Raw genomic sequence first — 22,643 nt, 5'->3', positions numbered from 1 at the left:
GAACAAATCACTGTGCTCTATTTTAGGAGAATAAAGCTTGGTAGCCCGGTTTTTGTCTATTACGTTGGCACCAGATTCAGTCCCTTCACTTGTTTTTTATTTTCTCTTGCTTAGTCTCATCCATCAATTTGTCCATCAGTGCAGTGCAGACTTTCGTGAAACAAGGTGAGAACCTCACTGTTATATGCACAAGCACTGGCAATGAAGTGGTGCAGTTCAACTGGGAGTACCCCCGTAAGATGGTAAGTAATGATTGACCAGTGTGTGCTTGCTAATTAGCAAATGGTTTAGTACAGAGCTTGATCATTAGCGTGAGGTCATTATGCCTTCATTGACATTTCAAATTCTATCAGGGTAACCTGCCCATGCCCCTCCCATGGCCATGCCCCATTTGCAGATCTATGCAGAAACACTTAGGCGTTATTCTATAAATGGGTGCATGTGTTTTCACATGAATCTGCTGTTTATGCCCTGTTTCAGTGCCTTGCATCCATTTAAACAGGGCCACCGAGAGACAAAGCTGGGCTCTGGGCAACCACCCCCCCATGGGCCTGCCCCCTCTCCAGACAGGTCAGTCCCCCTCCACCTGCACCCCCTGGGCCCACCCACCCTGCACCCCCTGGGCCCACCCACCCCACTGCCACCCACCCCACTGCCACCCTGCTTACTTGTCCTGCTCCTGTCACTGCGCACAGCAAACTTCCCCTGGACCCGGTGTTAGCACAGCTCTCTTGTTCCTGTGTGCGGCAGCACCACAGAGCAGAGTCCTTCCTTCCTTCCTGCTGCATCCAAACAGCCTCTTTGGATGCGGCAGGAAGGAAGTACTCTGCTCTACAGTGCTGCCGCGCACAGAAACAGGAGAGTAATGCTAGCGCCAGGCGGGACCCCCTTGGATGCCGGGCCCTGGGGAATTCCCCCCCCCCCCCCCCAAGCGGCCCTACATTTGAACAATTTTTCCATGCCAAATTTTTGGTACAGAAGTTCCGCCTGACGTTTGGCACCATATATAGAATTTCCCCCCTAAGGCTTTAGTACACAGGACATTAATTGTCAAGCACACAACAAGGATAATTGAAGTTTGCATACATTACAGCACTTTTGTAAGGAAAAGTGTGCACACACTTTCCCTTTTAAAATTATCCCACTGAAACTGCCGGCACACATTTACCTCTGTTGCTTAACATGCACCAAATTTTCAAGGAAATCTATGTGCGTATATTTGAAAATACAAATCTGTGTGCGTAAGTTCAAACCCCTCCCCATCTCCACCAGTAGGAACGCCTCTGTGATGGGTAAAAGCTTACGTGAATTACGTACTTTTACCCACATGTACTCCATTGCTGTGCGTGAACTGCGATGTTATATGTAAAAATGACTTCTAAATTACAATCTAAACTTTTACCCCCTGGATTCTATCACAGTCACCCAAATTTGGGCACGGGTCCCAGATTGGCAACCAAATTAATTAGTTAATAGACTTCAATGATTTAATTATTGGCGATAACAAACATTTAATTGGCACTAATTATGATTTGGGTGCTGATCTGGGTATGTGCTAGTCTGTAACAGTGGGCACCTACTTTTAGCAGCCCAGTGGTAAGTGTAGCAGCCTCAGAACCAAGGCAACTTGGTTTGATTCCCACTGCAGCTCATTGTGACCTTGTGCAAACTCCCTTAACCATGCATTGCCCCAGGTACCTGTATATAATAGGCTTAATATTCAGATCGTAGGAGGTGCCTCCCGCAGTCAGCACTGAGCCCAGATATTCAATGCTAGGCTGTTTCCAGTGACTGGCATTGAATATCCAGTTTATTTTTGACTCCTGAGAACATAGCTGGCCAAGTCGATATTTAGCGCTGGCTGACAAACTTCATAGTGGCCAAAGATGGGCCTGCTATTGATGCAGCCAGATTTGGCCACCAAACTTAGAGACCCTTTCAGAAAGCCACGTAGGTGCCTACTTGTGCCCAACATGTGTCAATTTGGAATTACCGCCCGGCTACCATGTGGCCCAGGCGATAATTTCATTTTTTATGCGCATCCACTGCGTGCGCCGGAAAATATTTGTATTTTCTGGCGTGCGGGTGGTAATTGGCATTTGAATGCGCATTGACCATTACCGCCTGGTTAACATGTGAGACCTTACCGCTAAGTGAATGGGTGGCGGTAAGGTCTCAGACCCAAAATGGATGTGTGCCAATTTTCATTTTGCCTCACGTCCATTTTCAGTCTCCCCCCCCTCCCCCCAAAAAAGGCCTTTTTTACAGGTGCACTGAAAAATGGATCTGTGCGCATCCAAAACACACGCCTACACTAACGCAGGCCACTTTTCAGCTCACCTTAGTAAAAGGACCCCTTAGCTGGCAATGCGCTGAAAATCAGCTGATAGCCAGTTATATCGCACGATATAACTAGCTATCTGCTAAGCACTAACTGGAAATATTCAGTGGAAGAGAGCCGGCTATCTCTTGCTGAATATCACTGGATAGCTGGCTAAGTACCATTTAACTGGCCAGATTCCAGAATATGTAAACCACTTTGATTGTAACTACAGAAATCCCATCTCCTTTCAGCAACTTATAGACTGTCCTTTTACCTAGGTAAATGCATTTTGAAGATTATTCTATCTGGAACAAAGATCATGATGGCAATTCTGTATATTGGCAACTTTCCTTGGGTGTCCCAATGCAGTATGGGGATCACCAGTTTTAAAACGCATCAGGGAGCCCTGTTGCTGATAGAGAATACTAACACAAACTCGCATTGGCAAACCAAAAATACAGGCACGCCTTGTACAGAATTGTCCTCTGTGTGTAATTTTAACCCATGGTCTTTGCACCAGTTTTCTGAGTGACATCACGCTTGATATTTGGTCACCTCTGCTGAGTTTTCTGTTGGAAATTACTGTAGGAGGGGCTGCTGGAGGGCTGCTGAGTTATGTACAGTCGTGTCGCTTCATGGCGGAAGACAATTCTCAGCCGATTAGTACAGATAAAATGTTATTTTTTTAACAAACATAAATTCCTTTGAAATATATGCATGTCATGAGACAGTAAGTGGCCTTATTTTAGGATTAAAGGTTTACTATTTTTTCATCATCCCTTTTGAAAGTGTATTTCAGCATGACTCATGCCACGTCTTTATTCTTTCCCTGAGGAGGACTTAATATAATGTGTTTTTCCCCCCCTCCTTGCTTTGGCAGATGGGCAAGTCAGTAGAATTTCTTACAGATGTTTTATCTGGGCCTTATGGAGATATTCGCTCTATCCTGACCATCCGCAGTGCTGAGCTTGAAGATTCAGGAACGTACAATTGCAGTGCTTCTGAAATGGTTAATGGAAACACAGACGTGAAATCCATCACAGTTACCGTGATTGGTAGGTATCCACTTTTGCGTTTTGCTATAGAGCTTATGAAAACTAATGGGTCCTTTTACAAAGACATGCTGAAAAGTGGCTTGCGGTAGTGTAGGCAGGGGTTTTGGGCGCATGCAGAATCATTTTTTAGCGTGCCTGTAAAAAAGGCCTCTTTTTTTCACGAAAATGAATGTGTGACAAAATCAAAATTGCCGTGCATCCATTTTGGGTTTCTGACCTTACCTCAAGCCATAGACCAAGAATTTTGGTGATAAGGACCTACGCATGTCAGATGCCACTTGGCACGCGTCCGCTACGTGTGTCCGAAAATAAAAATTATTTTTCAGACAAATGTAGTGGGCGTATGCCAAAAATGAAATTACTGCACGAGCCATGCGGTGGTCAGGCTGTAAGTCCATTTTGGCGCATGTTGGGCTTGCATAAGCGCCTACGCGGTTTAGTAAAAGAGGACCTAAGGGACTGACATTGAAAGGCACTTAGGAGCCCTTTTATAAAGGCATGGTAAGGCTACCACACGGGTAGCATGCGCCAAATCAGCCCTACCACCAGGGCAGCGCAGGAGCTCAGCGGTAGTTGTGAAGTTGGCGTGCGCAGTTTCCTGCGGTAGAAAATTAATTTTTTATTTTGTACAGCGGGGGCATTCCCAGCAGTAATCAGCAGTGCGGCCACCTTGCCGCACACTGCCTGATTACTGCATGGTTAGCTCGTGAGCCATTACCATCAAGTAAATAGGAGGCGGTAAGGGTTCATGCGGTAAATGGCCAGGTGCTAATTTTGGACTTAGCGTCTGGCCATTATTGCCAAAAATAGAAATTCGGCTTTTTGGCAGACACACTAAGAGGTGGCCTTGGCACACAAGAAAATCACCTTTGTAAAAGGGTCCCTTAACCAGTTAGCAGTTGTTTTTAACCAGATAAGTGCCGGCGAGAGGGATATTCAGCGACTAAATTCAGTGAATGGTGCTCAAATTTGGGCACCGAAAAAAGTAAGCGCTAAGCATTTTTGTACAAATGGTGCTCTGCGCTGGGCGTAAGTAGATAAGTACATAAGTAATGCCACACTGGGAAAAGACCAAGGGTCCATCGAGCCCAGCATCCTGTCCACGACAGCGGCCAATCCAGGCCAAGGGCACCTGGCGAGCTTCCCAAACGTACAAACATCCTATACATGTTATTCCTGAAATTGTGGATTTTTCCCAACTCCATTTAGTAGTGGTTTATGGACTTGTTCTTTAGGAAACTGTCTAACCCCTTTTAAAACTCTGCTAAGCTAACCACCTTCACCACGTTCTCCGGCAACGAATTCCAGAGTTTAATTATGCGTTGGGTGAAGAAACATTTACTCCGATTTGTTTTAAATTTTCTACACTGTAGTTTCATCGCATGCCCCCTAGTCCTAGTATTTTTGGAAAGCGTGAACAGACACTTCACATCCACCTGTTCCACTCCACTCATTATTTTATATACCTCTATCATGTCTCTTATCATGTGCCCAACTGAAACCTGATGTAAATCATTCCTAATTTAGGTGCAGATCTGCCTCATTCAGGGACCCTTTTACAGACCAGCAGTAAGTCCAATGTGGCCGCCGCCAGTAGTCCCACCCCGAGCGTGTGCCATTTCTAGGGGAAGAAGAAAACCCCAAGAAATGGCTTGCACGGCGATAACCCAGTGATAATCGGGCATCACCACCTCATGGGTGGCTGTAGGAGCTCACGCCACATGGCCATGTTTATAAGAGTTCTCTTACCGCATGACCATGTTCGTATGGGGGCTTTTTTACCCGCTGTGCTAAAAATGGCCCTGATGCATGGGAAAACCAGCCCCTGCCGCTAGCGCGGGGCCATTTTTCCTGCAGCTTGGTAAAAGGACATCTTAATAATATTGTGTGGATCTGACCCTGGCCCACCCATACCCCTCCCATGCCCCCTTTTCAGATCCGTGCCTAAATAGTTATGTGTCTCCAATACCCGGGTGGGAGTGCGTGAGCTCAAATGCTCCTTAACCCACAGAAATAGACTATTATCACTGGTTTCACTAGATACCGGAAAAAAAATAAGTGGTAAGAAACAACTCAAATCTGAGAAAAAATTACCTCTCCAAAAACCCAGTTATTATGTAAAGTGCAAACTCGATCATAACACACTAAAACAAACATATTTAATTTCAAAAAAGCCTTAAATAGTTTGAATTTATGAGGTTAATATAAAATGAGTTCAAAAAGCCTGTGCACAGCAATAATCAAACTATAGAAAAATGTAACTTTTTTGCGGTCTGAATATCGGCCCCATAGAATTAGAAACATTGGTGGCAATTCTGTAAAGTGCTGTATCCTTTTTGGCACTCTGATGCAGCATGGGAAATGGCAGTTCTATAATGGCATCAGGGTGCCCTGAGGTTATTGCGGAAAACTAACTCAAATCACTTTATTGCACCAAAAAGAAGACACGCCTGCTTATGCCAAGTCATTGACAGGAGTAGAAAGATGCACCTAGATCCGTCAATCAATGAGTGTATCTGATAGTATTCTATAAGATGTGTGTGTTGATGGGTGACCCTCCCAAGATCCAAGAAGAAACAGTCACAACACAGTATAAATACATAAAATGAACAGATAAACATATAAGCAACATGTATTCTGATATTTAAAACATAAAATCATAATAATAGTAATAATAATAATAACAAAGTATGAATGTGACTATAAATGTGTATATATATATATATATATATATATATATAAAACGATGTACTATATTTTTTGAAACAATCTAAATATATTTTATTGTACTTTATATTTATATTGATTTTAATTTGTACATATATGTGTTTGTAGACTTCTGAGGAAGGCCTTTGTGGGCCGAAACACGACTTGTGTCGAGTCTCTGGATGTTTCAATAAGGGTGTTATTTTGGACATCGTCTGCTGCCCTTTCCTTTGTCACCCTTATTGTGACTGTTTCTTCTCTTTCAGTTGCACGCTATGCCACTTACATGCGAGCTTACAGAATAGCAATTTGGGCAAGCGTGCATAAGTGGCGCCCATTCCGCTTGTATGCACATTAGATATGCCTAAATGCAGACATGCCTCATATAGAATTCCTGCTGTTTTCAAAGCCACGCTAGTGGCTGTTGGTGTGGTAATGCTGACACAGCCCATTCACTTTCAATGGGCTGTGTCGGCATTGCCATATGGCAGCCGCTAGCATGGCTTTGTAAATAGGGGGGTTAATTTGTATTTCAGGGGTTTGTTAAATGTAGAGAATTCCAACCATAGAGAAAATTCCAAATGGCCTTGAGAATTTAAAGGAACATATGTATGAAATCTTTATCTATTATTGGTCTCGTTTTCTTTCAGAACGTGGCTTTGTGACACTCCAGACAGATCTAAATGGTACCAAATTTGCTGACCTACACAAGAGCAGATTCTTCGATGTGCAGATAGAAGCTTATCCAAAGCCAACCATTCTGTGGTTGAAAGACAATGAGACTCTTCTTCCAGACAACGGCAATGAGATTTCGATTACAGACAAAATCATATCAGAAAATAGGTGAGAGAGATTTACACTGATATGAGCTTGGCTGGAGAGCTATGGGGGCAGAGTGCAACATGGTAGAGTTGAATCTAAGCAAGGCGTTGGGAAAACTTGATCTTCAAAAAGTAATTACTGATGTTTCCTATTATCTTAGTTTTGTACAAGGTTGTGGGTTCATTTCATCTCATTTGAATGACAAAATGGAAGAAAACAAAATGTTTTCTATTTCATTTTCTTTCCACTGGTGATGTCAACCACCAGTCCCAGTCCCAGCCTCAGCTCAGCCCTGTCCTCCATAAGCACTACTGAATTTTAAAAAGTTTAAGCCGCCTCCCTCCTATATGTCTGCCTGCATCTCTTCTACCTCTTAGATACGCCTTACCTCATCCATTGGAATTTCCAGTTGTTCCGGACCCACTGAGTCCCTATTTCAAAATGGCATCAGCCAGCCTTGAGGCTGGTACCATTATGTTGTATGGAGATAAGCCATTTTGCTGCACCTCCATATAATAAAATGGTGTTTGCCACAGGGCCGACTGATTCTGCTTTAAAATAGGGACCCAACAGGGCAGAAGAGACTGGGGACAACACCTGCCCCATTTGGACTTCTGTGACCCTCCATGGATATACATTTAGAGCAGGCAGCGGTGTGAGCAGGCTTGTGAGGATTTGAATTTTAAAAATTTGACAGTACTGAGTTTTTTTTTCTCCTGGGGAGGAGGCAGCACCGTTTAGTTCAGGGTATTTTTTGTTTTTGTTTTTTTTATTTTTCCCCAGTTTATTAAGTCAAGATAATGTACTGTATTATAATTATGTTTAGTAAAAAATGTATCTGTTTGAATCTTATATTGGATAAAAACTTCTAAAATGTATCCTAACTTTGCACTTTGTACTAGACTTCTGAACGGAGAGTTTGTTGGTGAATGAAGAGTGGTGGCATCTCTTCAGATTCTCTAAACAGTGTAATTTATTGTTCTTAGTGTCTGTTCTGGGTGCAAATGGTTGTCTTTTCTGCCAACACTCAAGAGCGTTTGCATATCTTTGTTGCTGTCTTTTCCAGATATCACAGTAACTTATCCCTAGTGAGGGTGAAGGAGAACGAGGGAGGACTGTATACAATTCGAGTATTTAACGAGGATGAAACACAGGAAGCTTCTTTTAACCTGCAGATAAATGGTGAGAAGGCCAAGCCAGTTATCAACTACATAACCCTAGTAATTAGCTTTAACTCAAGACCAATGCACAGAAGCTCCGCCTTCAGAACAAACCTTATTCAACTTCTCCCACCTATTCCGAAGTATACCTAAACTTTAGTCTTGATCAATCCATAAATCTAGTGATAATTCTTCTTTTGGATGCTCCATCAGTTATCTGTTCCAAGTGAATACCAACAGTAGATGTAGTTAATTGCATGCACGTTAACTGCTGTGGCATTAATGCACATCACAGGTTTGTCCTGCATGTTAACATACAGTTAATTTCCCCCAAATATCAAATACCAACTACTCCCCAAATATTACCGGTAGAAGTTCTGCACTCATCCTGCCCCCCCCCCCCCCCCCCCCCCCCCATGATTCTATATAGTGTGACTTGAGTTGCACATGCAATTCAGGACATATTTTGTATTGCATGTGCAACTTAATTATCATAACAAGCCAATCAGTGTTGATAATTGCAAGCCGGGACATTGTTTAGTGCAAGGACTTAATACAGTACATAACAGAAGTGCTACTCAGAGAGCAAGTAAAGTCAATTACTTAAATCTGGAACTCTTTTCTTATGTGTTATTGTGAGTGAAATGCCATAACTACCATTGTTAGTAAGAACTGAATGCTTTCACTTGCTGTTGAGTTGTGCAGCTTCATTATTGATGCTGGGAGCCTAAAAAAAGGGAGTGGAAGAAGACTACAAATTTGAACAGTATACAGTCAAACCTTTTGCCTTAGTACTTGCTTATTGTATTGCAAAGGATTATAAATTGCAAAGGGGTACAGTTTAATTATCAATTCATTCTGTGAGGAAAGCTTGTGTAGGACCATTCTTTCACTTTTCAAACCACCCTCCATAACTGGCAAATCCCGTAATACTAAGTCCCAAAACGTTGCTATTAATGGGCAGCTGGAATTCACTTAGAGCAGGGTTTGACCACCAAGCTATCTGGTGTAGAGGAATTGGTAAAGGAAAATAATCTCACTTGAGGTTTTCTAATGAATTTGAAAAGGTTTATTGGTTTTGAGTGAAGGACATAGAATTGTTGAACACTGCATGAATGTCATGGTGGTAAAGAATTAAGAGGTAGGTATTTAAAAAAAAAGCATTGTTGCAAAGCACTTTCACAAAACAATAATTATTTGTAGTACATTCAATGAATATCTTTCATTTGAACATTGGTAGTCATGGGAAGTTGTGATATCTCCCTCCGTTGCTTATTACAGTCCTAAAGGTGTACATACAACTTTCATAGTGATATAAATTAATTACATGTACAGCACTCATCAGATATAAATTTCTTATTCACAGCAGATGCATGTTTATCATTTTTATACTCTGAGATAAAGTACATAAAACTAACTAACTTTGCTGATTACGATCATTGTGGTTCTGTTTTTCTGGGTCTTCCTCCTCTGGACAGTACCAGCCCAGGTGTTGCTGCTCAGAGATGTCCACCAAGAAAGTGGTGGACATGTCGTGACTTGTATCAGTGAAGGGATGCCTATGCCAGGAATCTCCTGGTATGCCTGCAGTGACCTCAAAAGGTGAACTAACATTGAATTATTCATCCTTTTTTTTTCTTCTCTGAACCTGCTTAAGTGACCATGTTCTGCTTTTAGTTATGATAATTGTAGTCTCTCTTTTTTGTACACTACATTAGTCAACATGGAAATGTGGATTGCAAGAACACTAAAATAAATAAAAGGTTGTACCCATGGTCTTCTGTAACGTTGGTACTTTTAGAGGCATTCCCATGGGCATTTTTAGGTCAGAAGAACACAGTATCCCCTTAATTCACTAAGGGGGTGTTTTGCTAAAGCTTAACTCGAACTATCTGCAGCAAGGCCCGTAGGAATAAAATGGGCCCTACTGCAGATAATTCAAGCTAAGCTTTAGTAAAAGACCCCCTAAACTTGCCCACCCAATTTCATGATTAGTGCACAAAATTTCATGCACTGGTTACAGAATAATGCCAACTACATGCCTAATTTAATTGTTACATTAGGTGTGAATTGGCTTTTACGTACTAACAGGGCACAACATTTATGCTTATTGGCGTTAATTGGCACAGATTTGCAGATTTGGTTCATATTGAAAACGATTTAACCAGCCAATAGCTGCTGCTGGCCAGTTAAATCGCTTCTTCGGACTATCTGCTCATATTCAGCGTCACTTAAACAGTTATCGCAGCTGAAAATGAGCACCTAAGTTAAGCCAGCTATTGTGGGGGTATTCTGAGGGTGGAGTTGGCACTAATTGGCACCAATTTGAATTTACTCGCACATCTTGCTCAGCACTATTCTATAAAGACATGTGCGTAAATCTCTTATCATACAACTGAATAGGGGCGTGGCAATGGGAGGAGCATGGCGGGTCAGGAACCACATAGCACCCTTACAAAACAGTGCTCAGTGAGTTTGCTGCCACTTACACACACAAGGGTACACTTACCCACGAGAGTGCCTGTATTTACACATGTGTGGCAGGGAGTTGTGTGGATGTCTCTGCTGGAATTGCAAAGGATGTCTAGTCTCTCTCACACACACACACACACACACACACACACACACACAAGGAGTGGCACCAACTGCACATACTGTAGTAGGACATTTTATCTAATCCTACCCTAGCTGAGATAATATTTAATTACCTCTCTGACCTCATGTGCAGTTTTGTTTAAATTAGTCCCCTTATTTTCTAACTCCTCTTACTCTCTTACATATCTGTATGTTCCATCTTTGCTTCTTCTCTGTCAATTAAAATGTTTTAATACGTATTGTGTTGCCATTGTAATATAACATACTATCAGGCATAATTGAAAGCCGATTTTGGCCGTTCTCAACTGCTTTCCATCGCGGGGACGACCAAAGTTCACAGGGGCATGTCGGAAGCGTAGCGAAGACGGGACTGGGGCGTGCCTAACACGTGGGCGTCCTCGACCGATAATGGAAAAAAGAAGGGCATCCCTGACGAGCACTTGGGCGACTTTACTTGGTCCATTTTTTTTATATATTTATTTATTTATAGCATTTATATCCCACATTTTCCCACCCTCCCACACTTTACAACCAAGCTTCAAAAAGGTGCCTGAACTGACCAGATGACCACCAGAGGGAATCGGGGATGACCTCCCCTTACTCCCCCAGTGGTCACCAATCCCCTCCCACCTTAAAAAAACTTTTAAAATATTTTTTGCCAGCCTCTGTGCCAGCCTCAAATGTCATACCCAGCTCCATCACAGCAGTATGCAGGTCCCTGGAGCAGTTTTAGTGGGTACTGCAGTGCACTTCAGGCAGGCGGACCCAGGCCCATCCCCCCCCCCCCCACCTGTTACATTTGTGGTGGTAAATGTGAGCCTTTCAAAACCCACCAGAAACCCACTGTACCCACATCTAGGTGCCCCCTTCACCCCTTAGGGCTATGGTAGTGTTGTACAGTTGTGGGGAATGTTTTTTTTGGGGGGGGGGTTGGGAGGCTCAGCACACAAGGTTAAGGGAGTTATGCACCTGGGAGCAATTTCTGAAGTCCACTGCAGTGCCCCCTAGGGTGCCCGGTTAGTGTCCTGGCATGTCAGGGAGACCAGTGCACTACGAATGCTGGCTCCTCCCACCACCAAATGGCTTGGATTTGGTCGTTTCTGAGATGGGCTTCCTCGGTTTCCATTATTGCCAAAAATCGGGGACGACCGTCTCTAAGAACGACCATCTCTAAGGTCGACCTAAATTTCACAATTTGGGCATCCCGACCGTATTATCGAAACGAAAGATGGGTGCCCATCTTGTTTCGATAATACGGGTTTCCCCGCCCCTTCGCTAGGACGTCCTGCAAGGAAAACTTGGGCGCTTCTTTCAATTATGCCGCTCCACGCCATACTTTGTATTGTTATTTGAATATTTTTAGTGCTGTAATTGTCTATTGCTTATGTTTGACTTATTCTTGCTGTACACTGCCTTGAGTGAATTCCTTCAAAAAGGTGATAAATAAATCCTAATAAATAAATATTTGCACCCAAGTGACATGTAAATGAGGGCACCCAGTTATAGAATCACCCTTTTGAACTTACATTAGATGCACCAAAAGACTGGTTCTGACATTGAAACCCCCTAATGAACTTGGAAACAGTGAATTCTATAAGGGTATTGTCCATTAATACAGTTGTGTGAGAGAATTTTAAATGATAAGAGACCGATATTCAGAAGAATATGGCCACTAAAATGACACTTTGATGGCTATCCAGTGCTGAATATCACTGGTTAATGGCTTAAAGATAGGATATTCGTTATATCTCGTGATATAACTGGTAATTCACCAATTTTAAAAGTCAAACTGGCCAAGTTTGCAGCCACAATAGATGTAATAACTTTGGCTAATTTGACTTCAACTGGCCAGCGCTGAATATCAGTTTAGCCGGTTAAAGTTAAGTCGAATGTTCAATGTCAGTCACCGGAAATAGCCCGACATTGAATATCCGGGTTCAACGTGGACCGCAGTTGACAACCCAGCTGTCTCCTATGGTCTGAAAATAGGACGGTAAGTGTAATACCCAAAGTGAACAGGTTGCTGATAGGCTGAGGCCCTTCACTAACGTAGTGTACATGTAGAGGGTAATTTTATAGCAGGTCACTTAGGAGTCTTTTTACTAAGCTGTGGTAAAAATAGGCCTTAATATGCCCTTACTCGGGTCCTTCCCACTCACTAAGGCCTTTTTTATCACAGTTGTAAAAACTAATTTTCTATTTTATCCACTAATAGCCAAGTACTAATATTACAAACTACAAAATAAATGAGGAAAAAGCATCAAAGAATATAACCATATAAATGGAAAAAAAAAAGATTCTTTGTATACATTTCTAAGCAATGAAATTATATGGGTTAATAATAAACAGGGAGGAAAAAGCCTCAAGAAACTCCCAGCCAGCAGTTGAAATGGCAGGGCTTCTTCATCATTGGGAAAAAAACCTCCACAATAAAATTTAATTGCAAATAGTCTACAGTAAACAGCAAAAACTCTTTAAAAAAAAACAGTTTTAAATACTTAGCTGTGGAGTCTCTTTCTTCCAGCTATGCCGAAAAATCAGACCATGACCACGGTCTGGTTTTTTTGGCATAGCTAGAAGAAAGAGACTCCACAGCTAAGTATTTAAAACTGTTTTTTTTTAAAGAGTTTTTGCTATTGAAAGTAGACTATTTACAATTAAACTTTATTGAGGAGGCTTTTTTTGCCAATGATGAAGAAGCCCTGCTCTTTTTTCAACTGCTGGCTTGGAGTTTCTTGAGGCTTCTCCCGCCCTGTTTATTATTAACCAATATAATTTCATTGCTTAGAAACGTATACAAGTACTAATGTTGTTATTAGCACTTGGCCATTTTTATTCATCGCTTGCCGGTTAAGTTGGCACTGGCCAAAGATAGGCTTGCTATTTATGTGGCCAAATGTGGCTGCCAAACTTAGCCAGTGATACACCAAACATTGGTGGATAGCTGGTTATATCGCACAATATAACCAGCTATCTGCTAGGTGCTAACTAGCGATATTTAATGGATAACTGGCTAAGTGCCATTTAACCAGCCAGGTGTAGTTCCTGGCCGATGAAATGGTGTTGAATATCAGTGGGGTATGAAATTAACCTCAATGTGTAATGTTTTATATTTCTTTTTTGTCTTTGTTATGCATTGATTTTCAAACTTGAAGGTGCAATAATCATGGATGGGAATCCTGGAAGGCACTGGAAAACAATTCCCAGGGAATGAACTTGGAGATCAATTCTACTTCCATGCAGCCACAAGGCCGGAAAATCTACCTGATGAAGAGCGTGCTGTCGTTTCAGAATATGGAAGAAACGCTGGCTCTGCGTTGCTCTACCAGGAACATCTTGGGTACAGACAATCAGGAGGTCACCTTGGTACCACAGTGTGAGTGTTGTCAGATCACATCCACAGCAGTCTAAATTTGTCCACAAGTTTAGCTTCCAAATACCCGGTTCTCTTTCTTCTCCGGCTCCTGCCCATATTGCCCTTCTGTCCTTTCACTGACAAAAAGTTTGCCTGAGATAAGCTCTCTGTTGGGTATTGCACTACTGTGATAGAAACCCAAAGTGCGAGATTTTATAGAAGTGTCATTGGGCACCTTTCCAGCATTGGTTGACTGTTTTTTTTCTCATTTCAGTCAAGGGACCATCGAAATTTACTTCAAAAACTAATAAAGTAGTTAGCCTGAGATGATACTTTTACACAGCCAATAAGAGGGTAATTTTATAAAGTACATGTTAACAGTTACCCACAATTATCAACATAACTCAGAATAATGACATATATGTAAATTTCATCTAAGCGCTATTCTATAGATACACATATATCTTATATAGCACATTTATTTTTACAGGTAGGTGTACAGTGTGGGTGGGACATGGACAGAACTCACGCCACTGTAACTTATAGAATACTATGTTATACATGTATTACGGGAACATAAGTGCGCACATGTATATCAGCTCTATGGCTGGCATTAACCCCCGGATTCTATTAACGGCTCACAAATTTCTGTGCACAAAATTGTACATGATCCTGGGATGCATGCATAACTAAATTGGCTAATGAGCCGTTTTGCGTCAATAATTGGATGCTAACAATCACTGGTGTTAATTGGCAACAATTAGGATTTGCGTGCGCATCTTGCTATGCTCCATTCTGTAAAGATCCACTTACAGATCTCTTAACGCACCACTCAAAAGGGGGCATGGCAATGGGAGGGGCATGGTCGTGTCAGGGGCGATCACTAAAGATGCAAGCAGTATTACAGAATACCGGGGATCCGCGCCTAACAATGCAGGGATTTGTACCAGGTTGCAATTGGTGTAAATCCTTACACCCAAAGTTTGATGCAAAAATCAACTCTAAGTGTTATTGTGTAAATGGCGTGCAACTCAGAGTGCCATGTATAGAACAGCGCTCTGTGTGAATTTTTTTCGTCACCCGAATTTGGACACCATTTACGGAAGCTAGTCCTAAATTCTTGTTCCTAACTTTAGGCGTGTATGTACCCAGTTATTCTAGTAAGCTATAAAGGAAAGTAGGTGCCAAATAGAAGAGGCTCCAAATAGACATATTCTTGGGGCCCGATATTCAGACAGTGGGAGCTAACCCGTCTAACTCCCGTGGTTGGCGCTGAGCCTGGATATTCAATGCCGGGCCATTTTCAGTGACAGGCGCTGAATACCTGACTTATTTTTGGCCAGTTCAATCTTAACCAGCCAAGCTGATATTCAGCTCTGGCCGGTGAAGTTTGAACCAGCCAAAGATATTCCAGGTTTTCACAAATATGGCCACTAAACTCACGCTGCAAATCAGCAGATATCTGGTTAAAACGTGAATTTTTAGTGGGTCGCGGCCAGCCATGTCCTGCTGAAAATTTGCGGATAGCTGGCTACGTGGCATTTCCGGCCAGATGCTGATCCTGCCTGGTTAGATGCTTTTGAATATTGGAGGGCTGGTTCCTAAAAATTGGTGCCCCTTTATAGAATTACCCTCCACATGTTGATTTTCAACATTAACTACTTAAGTTTAGGAAGTCAACCTTTGCCTTAGAAATAATGGCTCCTACCCAGTTAAAATCCTGTGGTCAGCTCTGCCATTGATATTCAGGGGCACTTAACCAGATAGTGTCACTGAATATTGGCACAGATTGTCACAGTATATCTGGTTAGTGCCAGGGTGGTCTGGGGACTAAGACAGGGTGGAGCTGGAACTTGTACAATTAGTCATGATTTTTAGTTCACAAACTTGGGAAGTCCCTGGATAAAGTTAGGACAGCAAAACACCTATCCTATCTTTATCTGGGGGATTATTGATAGCTTATATCTCACCAAATCCCATTCAAGAAGGTTTAAGGTAGGTTGCAATATAAGATAGCCAGTAATTTCTGGGAATATAAAATACACATTAAACAAAATCAGAAACTGGACTTACAGGCCTTTAACTAACAGATATGAACTTCCTAAATAAAGAAGGGGCCAGTGTTAAGCACTGGACGGTTAAGTTTAACCTGGCCAAAGATATACCTGCTATTTGGCTGCCAAACTTAGCTTGCGGTGCACTGAATATCGGCGGATAGCCAGTTATATCGCGTGATATAACCGGCTAACTGCTAAGCGCTATCCGGCAATATTCAGTGAGAGCTAACCAGTTTTTTCCTGCTGAATATCGCTGGATAGCTGGTTAAGTGCCATTTAACCGGTACAGGAAGCCTTGACTTTGGGGGGTGGGAGGGATCATTCATTTTGGGGGCACTTGTATAGGATGGGCCTCAGGATTAGATTTCTGCTTGGGTGCTATGAGTGTTCCCTTTAAGATGCGGCCTAGGAGGGCAATAGTCCTAAATCTAGCCAGTCAAGTCTATATTTAGGAGTATTGTCAGCCAAAAATCTAACCAGTTAGATTCAACTGAACATTTGCCTAAAGAAAAGTGACTAAGATGTATTAATTATCATACCCACCCAGCGGAAATTTCTTCTGGTATGTTCTGGTAGTTTATGTACTGTCTCCCATCCGTTATTGAGCTTAAGGTTTGCTGATAAGCTTTAAAATTAAGGCTGTAGAAAGTAAGTCATTACCATTGTACCTTATAATGTCGGTGGCCGCCATATTTCTCCGTTCATTACAAGAGTGACATAGGATACATTTTAAGACAGTGCACAATATGTTATTGCAGCTGCATTCACTGCTACATTTCATGTCTTGGTCCTACTTTTAGATTTGCCTTTCAAGTTCATCATTATCTCGGTTTTTCTCGCCTTGGTGGTTCTGGCAGTGATTTTTCTGGTGATCCTCATCGTTCTGTGGCAAAAGGTATAGTTTTGGAAATGTTTTTTGTTAGGATGGTTGTGCATGGTAGTCAAGACCAATGGTTGTTCAAAGTTGCAAGCTTTTGAGGCTACTAAGATCTCTTTCACAGGCAATAACAGAAAAGGTAACCCTCCATAGCAACAGAGCCTTGAGTACTGTGGTAATTAGAAATATTCGGTTATAATCCCTTTATGATCATTCATTTCGATTTCAAGGTGCAAGAGTCTGGAATACTTTGCCCCATGAGCTCAGACAAATTCCATTCTACCTATGTTTTAGAAAGGCTCTGAAAACATATTTTTTTTTCATGGAACTAATATGATTACCTATGATTCTGTCGTTAATTATACATCTCTCAAATGTTTAAGTAGTTTGCTGATTGCTATCCGCTACGAATTATATTTGGAATGTGGGGTACAATAGAATAGAGGATAGATAGATAGATAGATAGATAGATAGATAGATAGATAGATAGATAGATAGATAGATAGATAGATAGATAGATAGATAGATAGATAGATAGATAGATATGGGGCAATTCTATATCTGGGCTCACAGATTTTGTTATAGAATACTACCTAAAGTGAGCATCGACAGGCATAAATGAATGCACTTAAATGCAGCAGTTATATGTGTAACTTACAGTATTCTGTGAACTGCCCATGTAACTATTAGACATGCCTGTGGCCCACCCATGCTCCTCCCCTGTAAACTTCCCTTTGCATTTACACACTAAGCAAGTGGCAGTATATTCTATAAATGTGGGCACATTTAGGTGTGTGTGTGTATACACATAGATAGATACAGATATATGTGTGTATATAGATAGATATGGATATGTGTGTAGATAGATAAGGCAGGATTTACATATAAACTGGACAAGCTACAGCTTACAGTAGGTTCTCACACTTCACTATGGAAAACTATTAAATCTAAAATGTATTTCCTACTTAATTGGTGGGGGCCTTTTACATGTTAAGCTTAGGTGCCACAGTACACATATATATATAGCCAATTCCTGATCACATTTAGGATTCTAAGCAACGTTCCTTGTAAATGGTCCGTAGACATTGTAGTGGACCAGGGGGTGAAACATTCATTGTGTAAGCCTAACCAGACCTCTCTGGGACTGAGTAATCATCTCATTGTTTATAGAGACCTAGAATACATTCAGGAAAACCACTTTCTGTATTCTAACTGGTGGGTTAAGACATTGGCATAAGTCCGTGCAACTTTTTCATTTGAGAATCCAAGTGAGTCTGCTCAAGGCAGCATTAACCTTTTGGTGGGCACCAGGCAAACAAGTGTATTAGCCCTCTTTCCCCATTGTAATATAAAATACTTTTTAAAATTCCCCAAAATGAGGCCCACATAGTTCTGAATAGAGAAGACAATCAGCAGAGCAGGAAGCAGCCAATTAGAAGCACCGCTCACCGACTCCTCCTAATTGGAGGATGGTGCACAGGGGGACAGAGGGAATAAACAAATCTCTGACTGTACTCTCCCCTCCCCCCCATAGACCTTTCCCCATTTCTTTCTAACAGCAGCAAACCTACCAAAATATCTGCCCCTAGAGGCACTGAATTATACATCCGAGAGGTCTCCTCTGAGATGGTTGGGCCCTAGGCACAGGACTAGTTTGCTTTGCCTTAATCCTTCTCTGGATCTGCTGCTCTTATTTACAAGATAAGCATTTACAAAGTCCAGTCCACAAGAATCTTCACAGTAAATGCTTCTCATATTCCTGTTTTGAGTTAATAATAGAAGCATCAACACATTACTTTAGAAGTCCCCAATTGTTGGGAAAGAGCTATCGTATCTTCAGGTGCAAATCCACAGGAACAGGGTGTCAGGAGTAACTGTAGTGCTGGCCTCTTTTCAAGGATTTTATGTATTTGCATTTCTGACCCATTGACTATGACATGGTAAGAGAGTTTGATGTCCCTGATGTACATAAGTAATGCTATACTGGGAAAAGACCAAGGGTCCATCAAGCCCAGCATCCTGTCCACGACAGGGGCCAATCCAGGCCAAGGGCACCTGGCAAGCTTCCCAACGTACAAACATTCTATACATGTTATTTCCGGAATTGTGGATTTTTCCCAAGTCCATTTAGTAGCAGTTTATGGACTTGTCCTTTAGGAAACCGTCCAACCCCTTTTTAAACTCTGCTAAGCTAACCGCCTTCACAACTTTCTCCGGCAACAAATTCCAGAGTTTAATTATAGGTTGGGTGAAGAAACATTTTCTCCGATTTGTTTTAAATTTACTACACTGTAGTTTCATCGCATGCCCCCTAGTCCTAGTATTTTTGGAAAGCGTGAACAGACGCTTCACATCCACCTGTTCCACTCCACTCATTATTTTATATACCTCTATCATGTCTCCCCTCAGCCGTCTCTTCTCCAAGCTGAATAGCCCTAACCTCCTTAATCTTTCTTCATAGGGAAGTCATCCCATCCCCGCTATCATTTTAGTCGCCCTTCGCTGCACCTTTTCCAATTCTACTATATCTTTCTTGAGATGCGGCGACCAGAATTGAACACAATACTCAAGGTGCGGTCGCACCATGGAGCGATACAACGGCATTATAACATCCTCACATCTGTTTTCCATACCTTTCCTAATAATACCCAACATTCTATTCGCTTTCCTAGCTGCAGCAGCACACTGAGCAGAAGGTTTCAGCGTATTATCGACGACGACACCCAGATCCCTTTCTTGGTCCGTAACTCCTAAAGTGGAACCTTGCATGACGTAGCTATAATTCGGGTTCTTTTTCCCCACATGCATCACCTTGCACTTGCTCACTTGGAGGACACAATTCATTCTGCCCCTTCATTGTCTGAATTTTGAGACAGAAGTGTCTTGGTATAAGTTTTGTATCACTATATATATTTAATAAAAGACATGGAATGGTATCAACTTACTGCTGCCTAAAGAAGCCATTGGATGATGGCAAATGTTGACTTTGAAGCTGCTAGTCTGACGTCTCTTTCAAAACGGATGGTTGAAAACAGTGTTATCTATATGGGAAATAAAGAGGGGCAGAATCGAAAGGGGTGCCCAAGTTTTCCTGAGGACGTCCTCGCAGGATGTCCCGGCAAAGGAGCGGGGAAACCCATATTATCGAAACAAGATGGGCGTCCATCTTCCATTTTGATAATACGGTCGGGGACACCCAAATCTTGACATTTAGGTTGTCCCTAGAGATGGTCGTCCTTAGACTTGGTCATTTCTGATTTTCGGCGATAATGGAAACTAAGGACGCCCATCTCAGAAATGACCAAATGCAAGCCCTTTGGTCATGGGAGGAGCCAGCATTCATAGTGCACTGGTCCCCCTGACATGCTAGGACACCAACCGGGCTCCCTAGGGGGCACTGCAGTGGACTTCGGAAAAAGCTCCCAGGTACGTAGCTCCCTTACCTTGTGTGCTGAGCCCCTCAAAACCCACTACCTACAACTGTACACTACTACCATAGCCCTTACGGGTGAAGGGGGACACCTAGATGTGGGTACAGTGGGTTTCTGGTGGGTTTTGGAGAGCTCACATTTACCACCACAAGTGTAACAGGTGGGGAGGGATGGGCCTGGGTCCGCCTGCCTGAAGTACACTGCACCCACTAAAACTGCTCCAGGGACCTGCATACTGCTACTATGAACCTGAGTATGACATTTGAGGCTGGCACAAAATATTTTTAAAGTTCTTTTTTGAGGGTGGGAGGAGGTTAGTGACCACTGGGGGAGTAAGGGGCAGTCATCCCAGATTCCCTCCGGTGGTCATCTGGTCAGTTCGGGCACCTTTTTGTGCCTTGGTCGTAAGAAAAACTGGACCAGATAAAGTCGTCCAAATGCTCGTCAGGGATGCCCTTTTTTTCCATTGTGGGTCGAGGACTCCCATGTGTTAGGCACGCCCATGTCCCGCCTTCACTACACCTCCGACATGCCCCCGTGAACTTTGGTCGTCTCCATGACGGAAAGCAGTGGGGATGCCCAAAATCGGCTTTTGATTATGCCGATTTGGGCGACCCTGTGAGAAGGACGCCCATCTTACGATTTGTGTCGAAAGATGGGCGTCCTTCTCTTTCGAAAATAAGCCTGAAAGCATTTTTGCATGTCCTGGGGGGATTGTGTTTACAGTTTTTATATTTTATAGGACACCATTACTTATTGGATTATGAAAAAAAAATGCCTGACATCCTAGAATATTCTTAATCTCTGATGTAGAGATTGGCTGACAGGATCTATTTCTTTGTGCACTGCAGAAACCACGTTATGAAATTCGCTGGAAAGTGATTGAGTCGGTGAGCTCTGATGGCCATGAATATATTTACGTGGATCCCATGCAGCTACCCTATGATTCCAGTTGGGAGCTTTCTAGAGAAAAACTTCTTCTAGGTAAAAGGGACCAAGAAAGAGAGTTACATTTTCTAGAAAAGTCAACTGCACTCAGATGGTGAAGCAGCAAGACCAATTACACTTCTGTTCATCTTGCTTCCACCATTTCTTTAAAACTTCCAAAAAATAATGTTTGTAAACTACAAAAATTGAATCACCTTACATAATATACAAATACCATACACTTTGGACATATGAAAGCAACAGGTGCTGAAAATTCATGATCTCTCCTCCTCACCCTCCCCAGTCCCCCTCCCCTTGGGCCCTCTTTTACCTAGGGGCCCTTTTACAGCGCAGCGGTAAGCCCAATGTGGGTTTACTGCTCGCTCTTCCAGTACTACCACCAGCCCAATGTGGCCACCGGCGGTAGTCCCACCCCAAACGTGTGCCATTTCCGGGGTAAAAAGAAACCCCCCAGAAATGGCTTGCGCAGCAGGTAACCCAGTGGTAATCATGCATCGCTGCACGCTGCCCAGCTACCGCTGGGTTTCCTTGGGAACCCTTATCACCACCTCAATGGGTGGTGGTAAGGGATCCCCGCCACATGGCCATGCGGTAAGAGTTCTCTTGCTGCATGGCCATGAGTGTCTGTGGGCTTTTTACCCACTGCATTAAAAAGGGCCCTGGCACACTGGAGAAATTATCCTTCTGCTAGCGCAGGGCCCTTTTTCCTGCAGCTCGGTAAAAGGACCCCCCCCCTATCATTTAGTATCAGGGTCTCCAGGACAAGGACAGTTCTCAGTCACTCCTGCCCTACTAGAAATTAAGATATAGACAAGCTACAAAATAAATAAAAAATAGTGATATTGCTTTACAATCATTGCCAGCTCTAAAGATAAATGCAGTGAACTTGGCCCATGATTCTCACTCCCATCTCCTGCACTCTTTCTGTTCAGGGTATCCACAGTGTGATCCACTGTATGTAATGTCTCTCATGCCTATCGATTGTGGATACCCTGAAAATCCAACTTTCTTGATGGAGTCTCAAAGACTGAGAGGCCCTTTTACTAAAGGGTGGTAGGGTACCGCCGCATTGGCACGGGGCAAATCAGGCCATCTGCAGGAGCCTGACAATAGTTCCAGCCTCTGCCACGTGCCAACTCCGGTGCTAGAAAATGCATTTTTATTTCTTACAGTGGGAGCCCTTACCATCTCCTAAATGGGTGGCAGTAACAGCTCCCCTGGGCAAAGGCTGCACAGCAAGTGGTTCACTTACCACAGAACCATTTCCCCTTTTTAAAAATAAAAGCCTTTCACCCAATGTGGTAAAAGGGGGCC

The 22,643-nt window shown here is 42.7% G+C and overlaps 1 protein-coding gene across 1 annotated transcript in view; it reads left to right on the top strand.

The window, feature by feature from the left end:
* The window catches only part of PDGFRB (platelet derived growth factor receptor beta), a 95,430-nt gene that overhangs the window by 28,562 nt on the left and 44,225 nt on the right, over positions 1-22,643 (top strand). The window contains exons 5-12 of the mRNA XM_030211629.1: positions 115-242; positions 3,204-3,378; positions 6,735-6,927; positions 7,973-8,088; positions 9,545-9,668; positions 13,817-14,037; positions 16,874-16,968; positions 21,233-21,365. Coding sequence (XP_030067489.1) covers positions 115-242; positions 3,204-3,378; positions 6,735-6,927; positions 7,973-8,088; positions 9,545-9,668; positions 13,817-14,037; positions 16,874-16,968; positions 21,233-21,365 — 1,185 coding nt within the window. The remainder of the gene's footprint in view (positions 1-114; positions 243-3,203; positions 3,379-6,734; positions 6,928-7,972; positions 8,089-9,544; positions 9,669-13,816; positions 14,038-16,873; positions 16,969-21,232; positions 21,366-22,643) is intronic.

The sequence above is a fragment of the Microcaecilia unicolor genome, chromosome 8 (assembly GCF_901765095.1).
Source record: "Microcaecilia unicolor chromosome 8, aMicUni1.1, whole genome shotgun sequence".
NCBI classification, from domain to species: Eukaryota; Metazoa; Chordata; class Amphibia; order Gymnophiona; family Siphonopidae; genus Microcaecilia; species Microcaecilia unicolor.
Note: the sequence above shows the minus strand (reverse complement) of the source record. Positions and strands in the feature narration are given on the sequence as shown.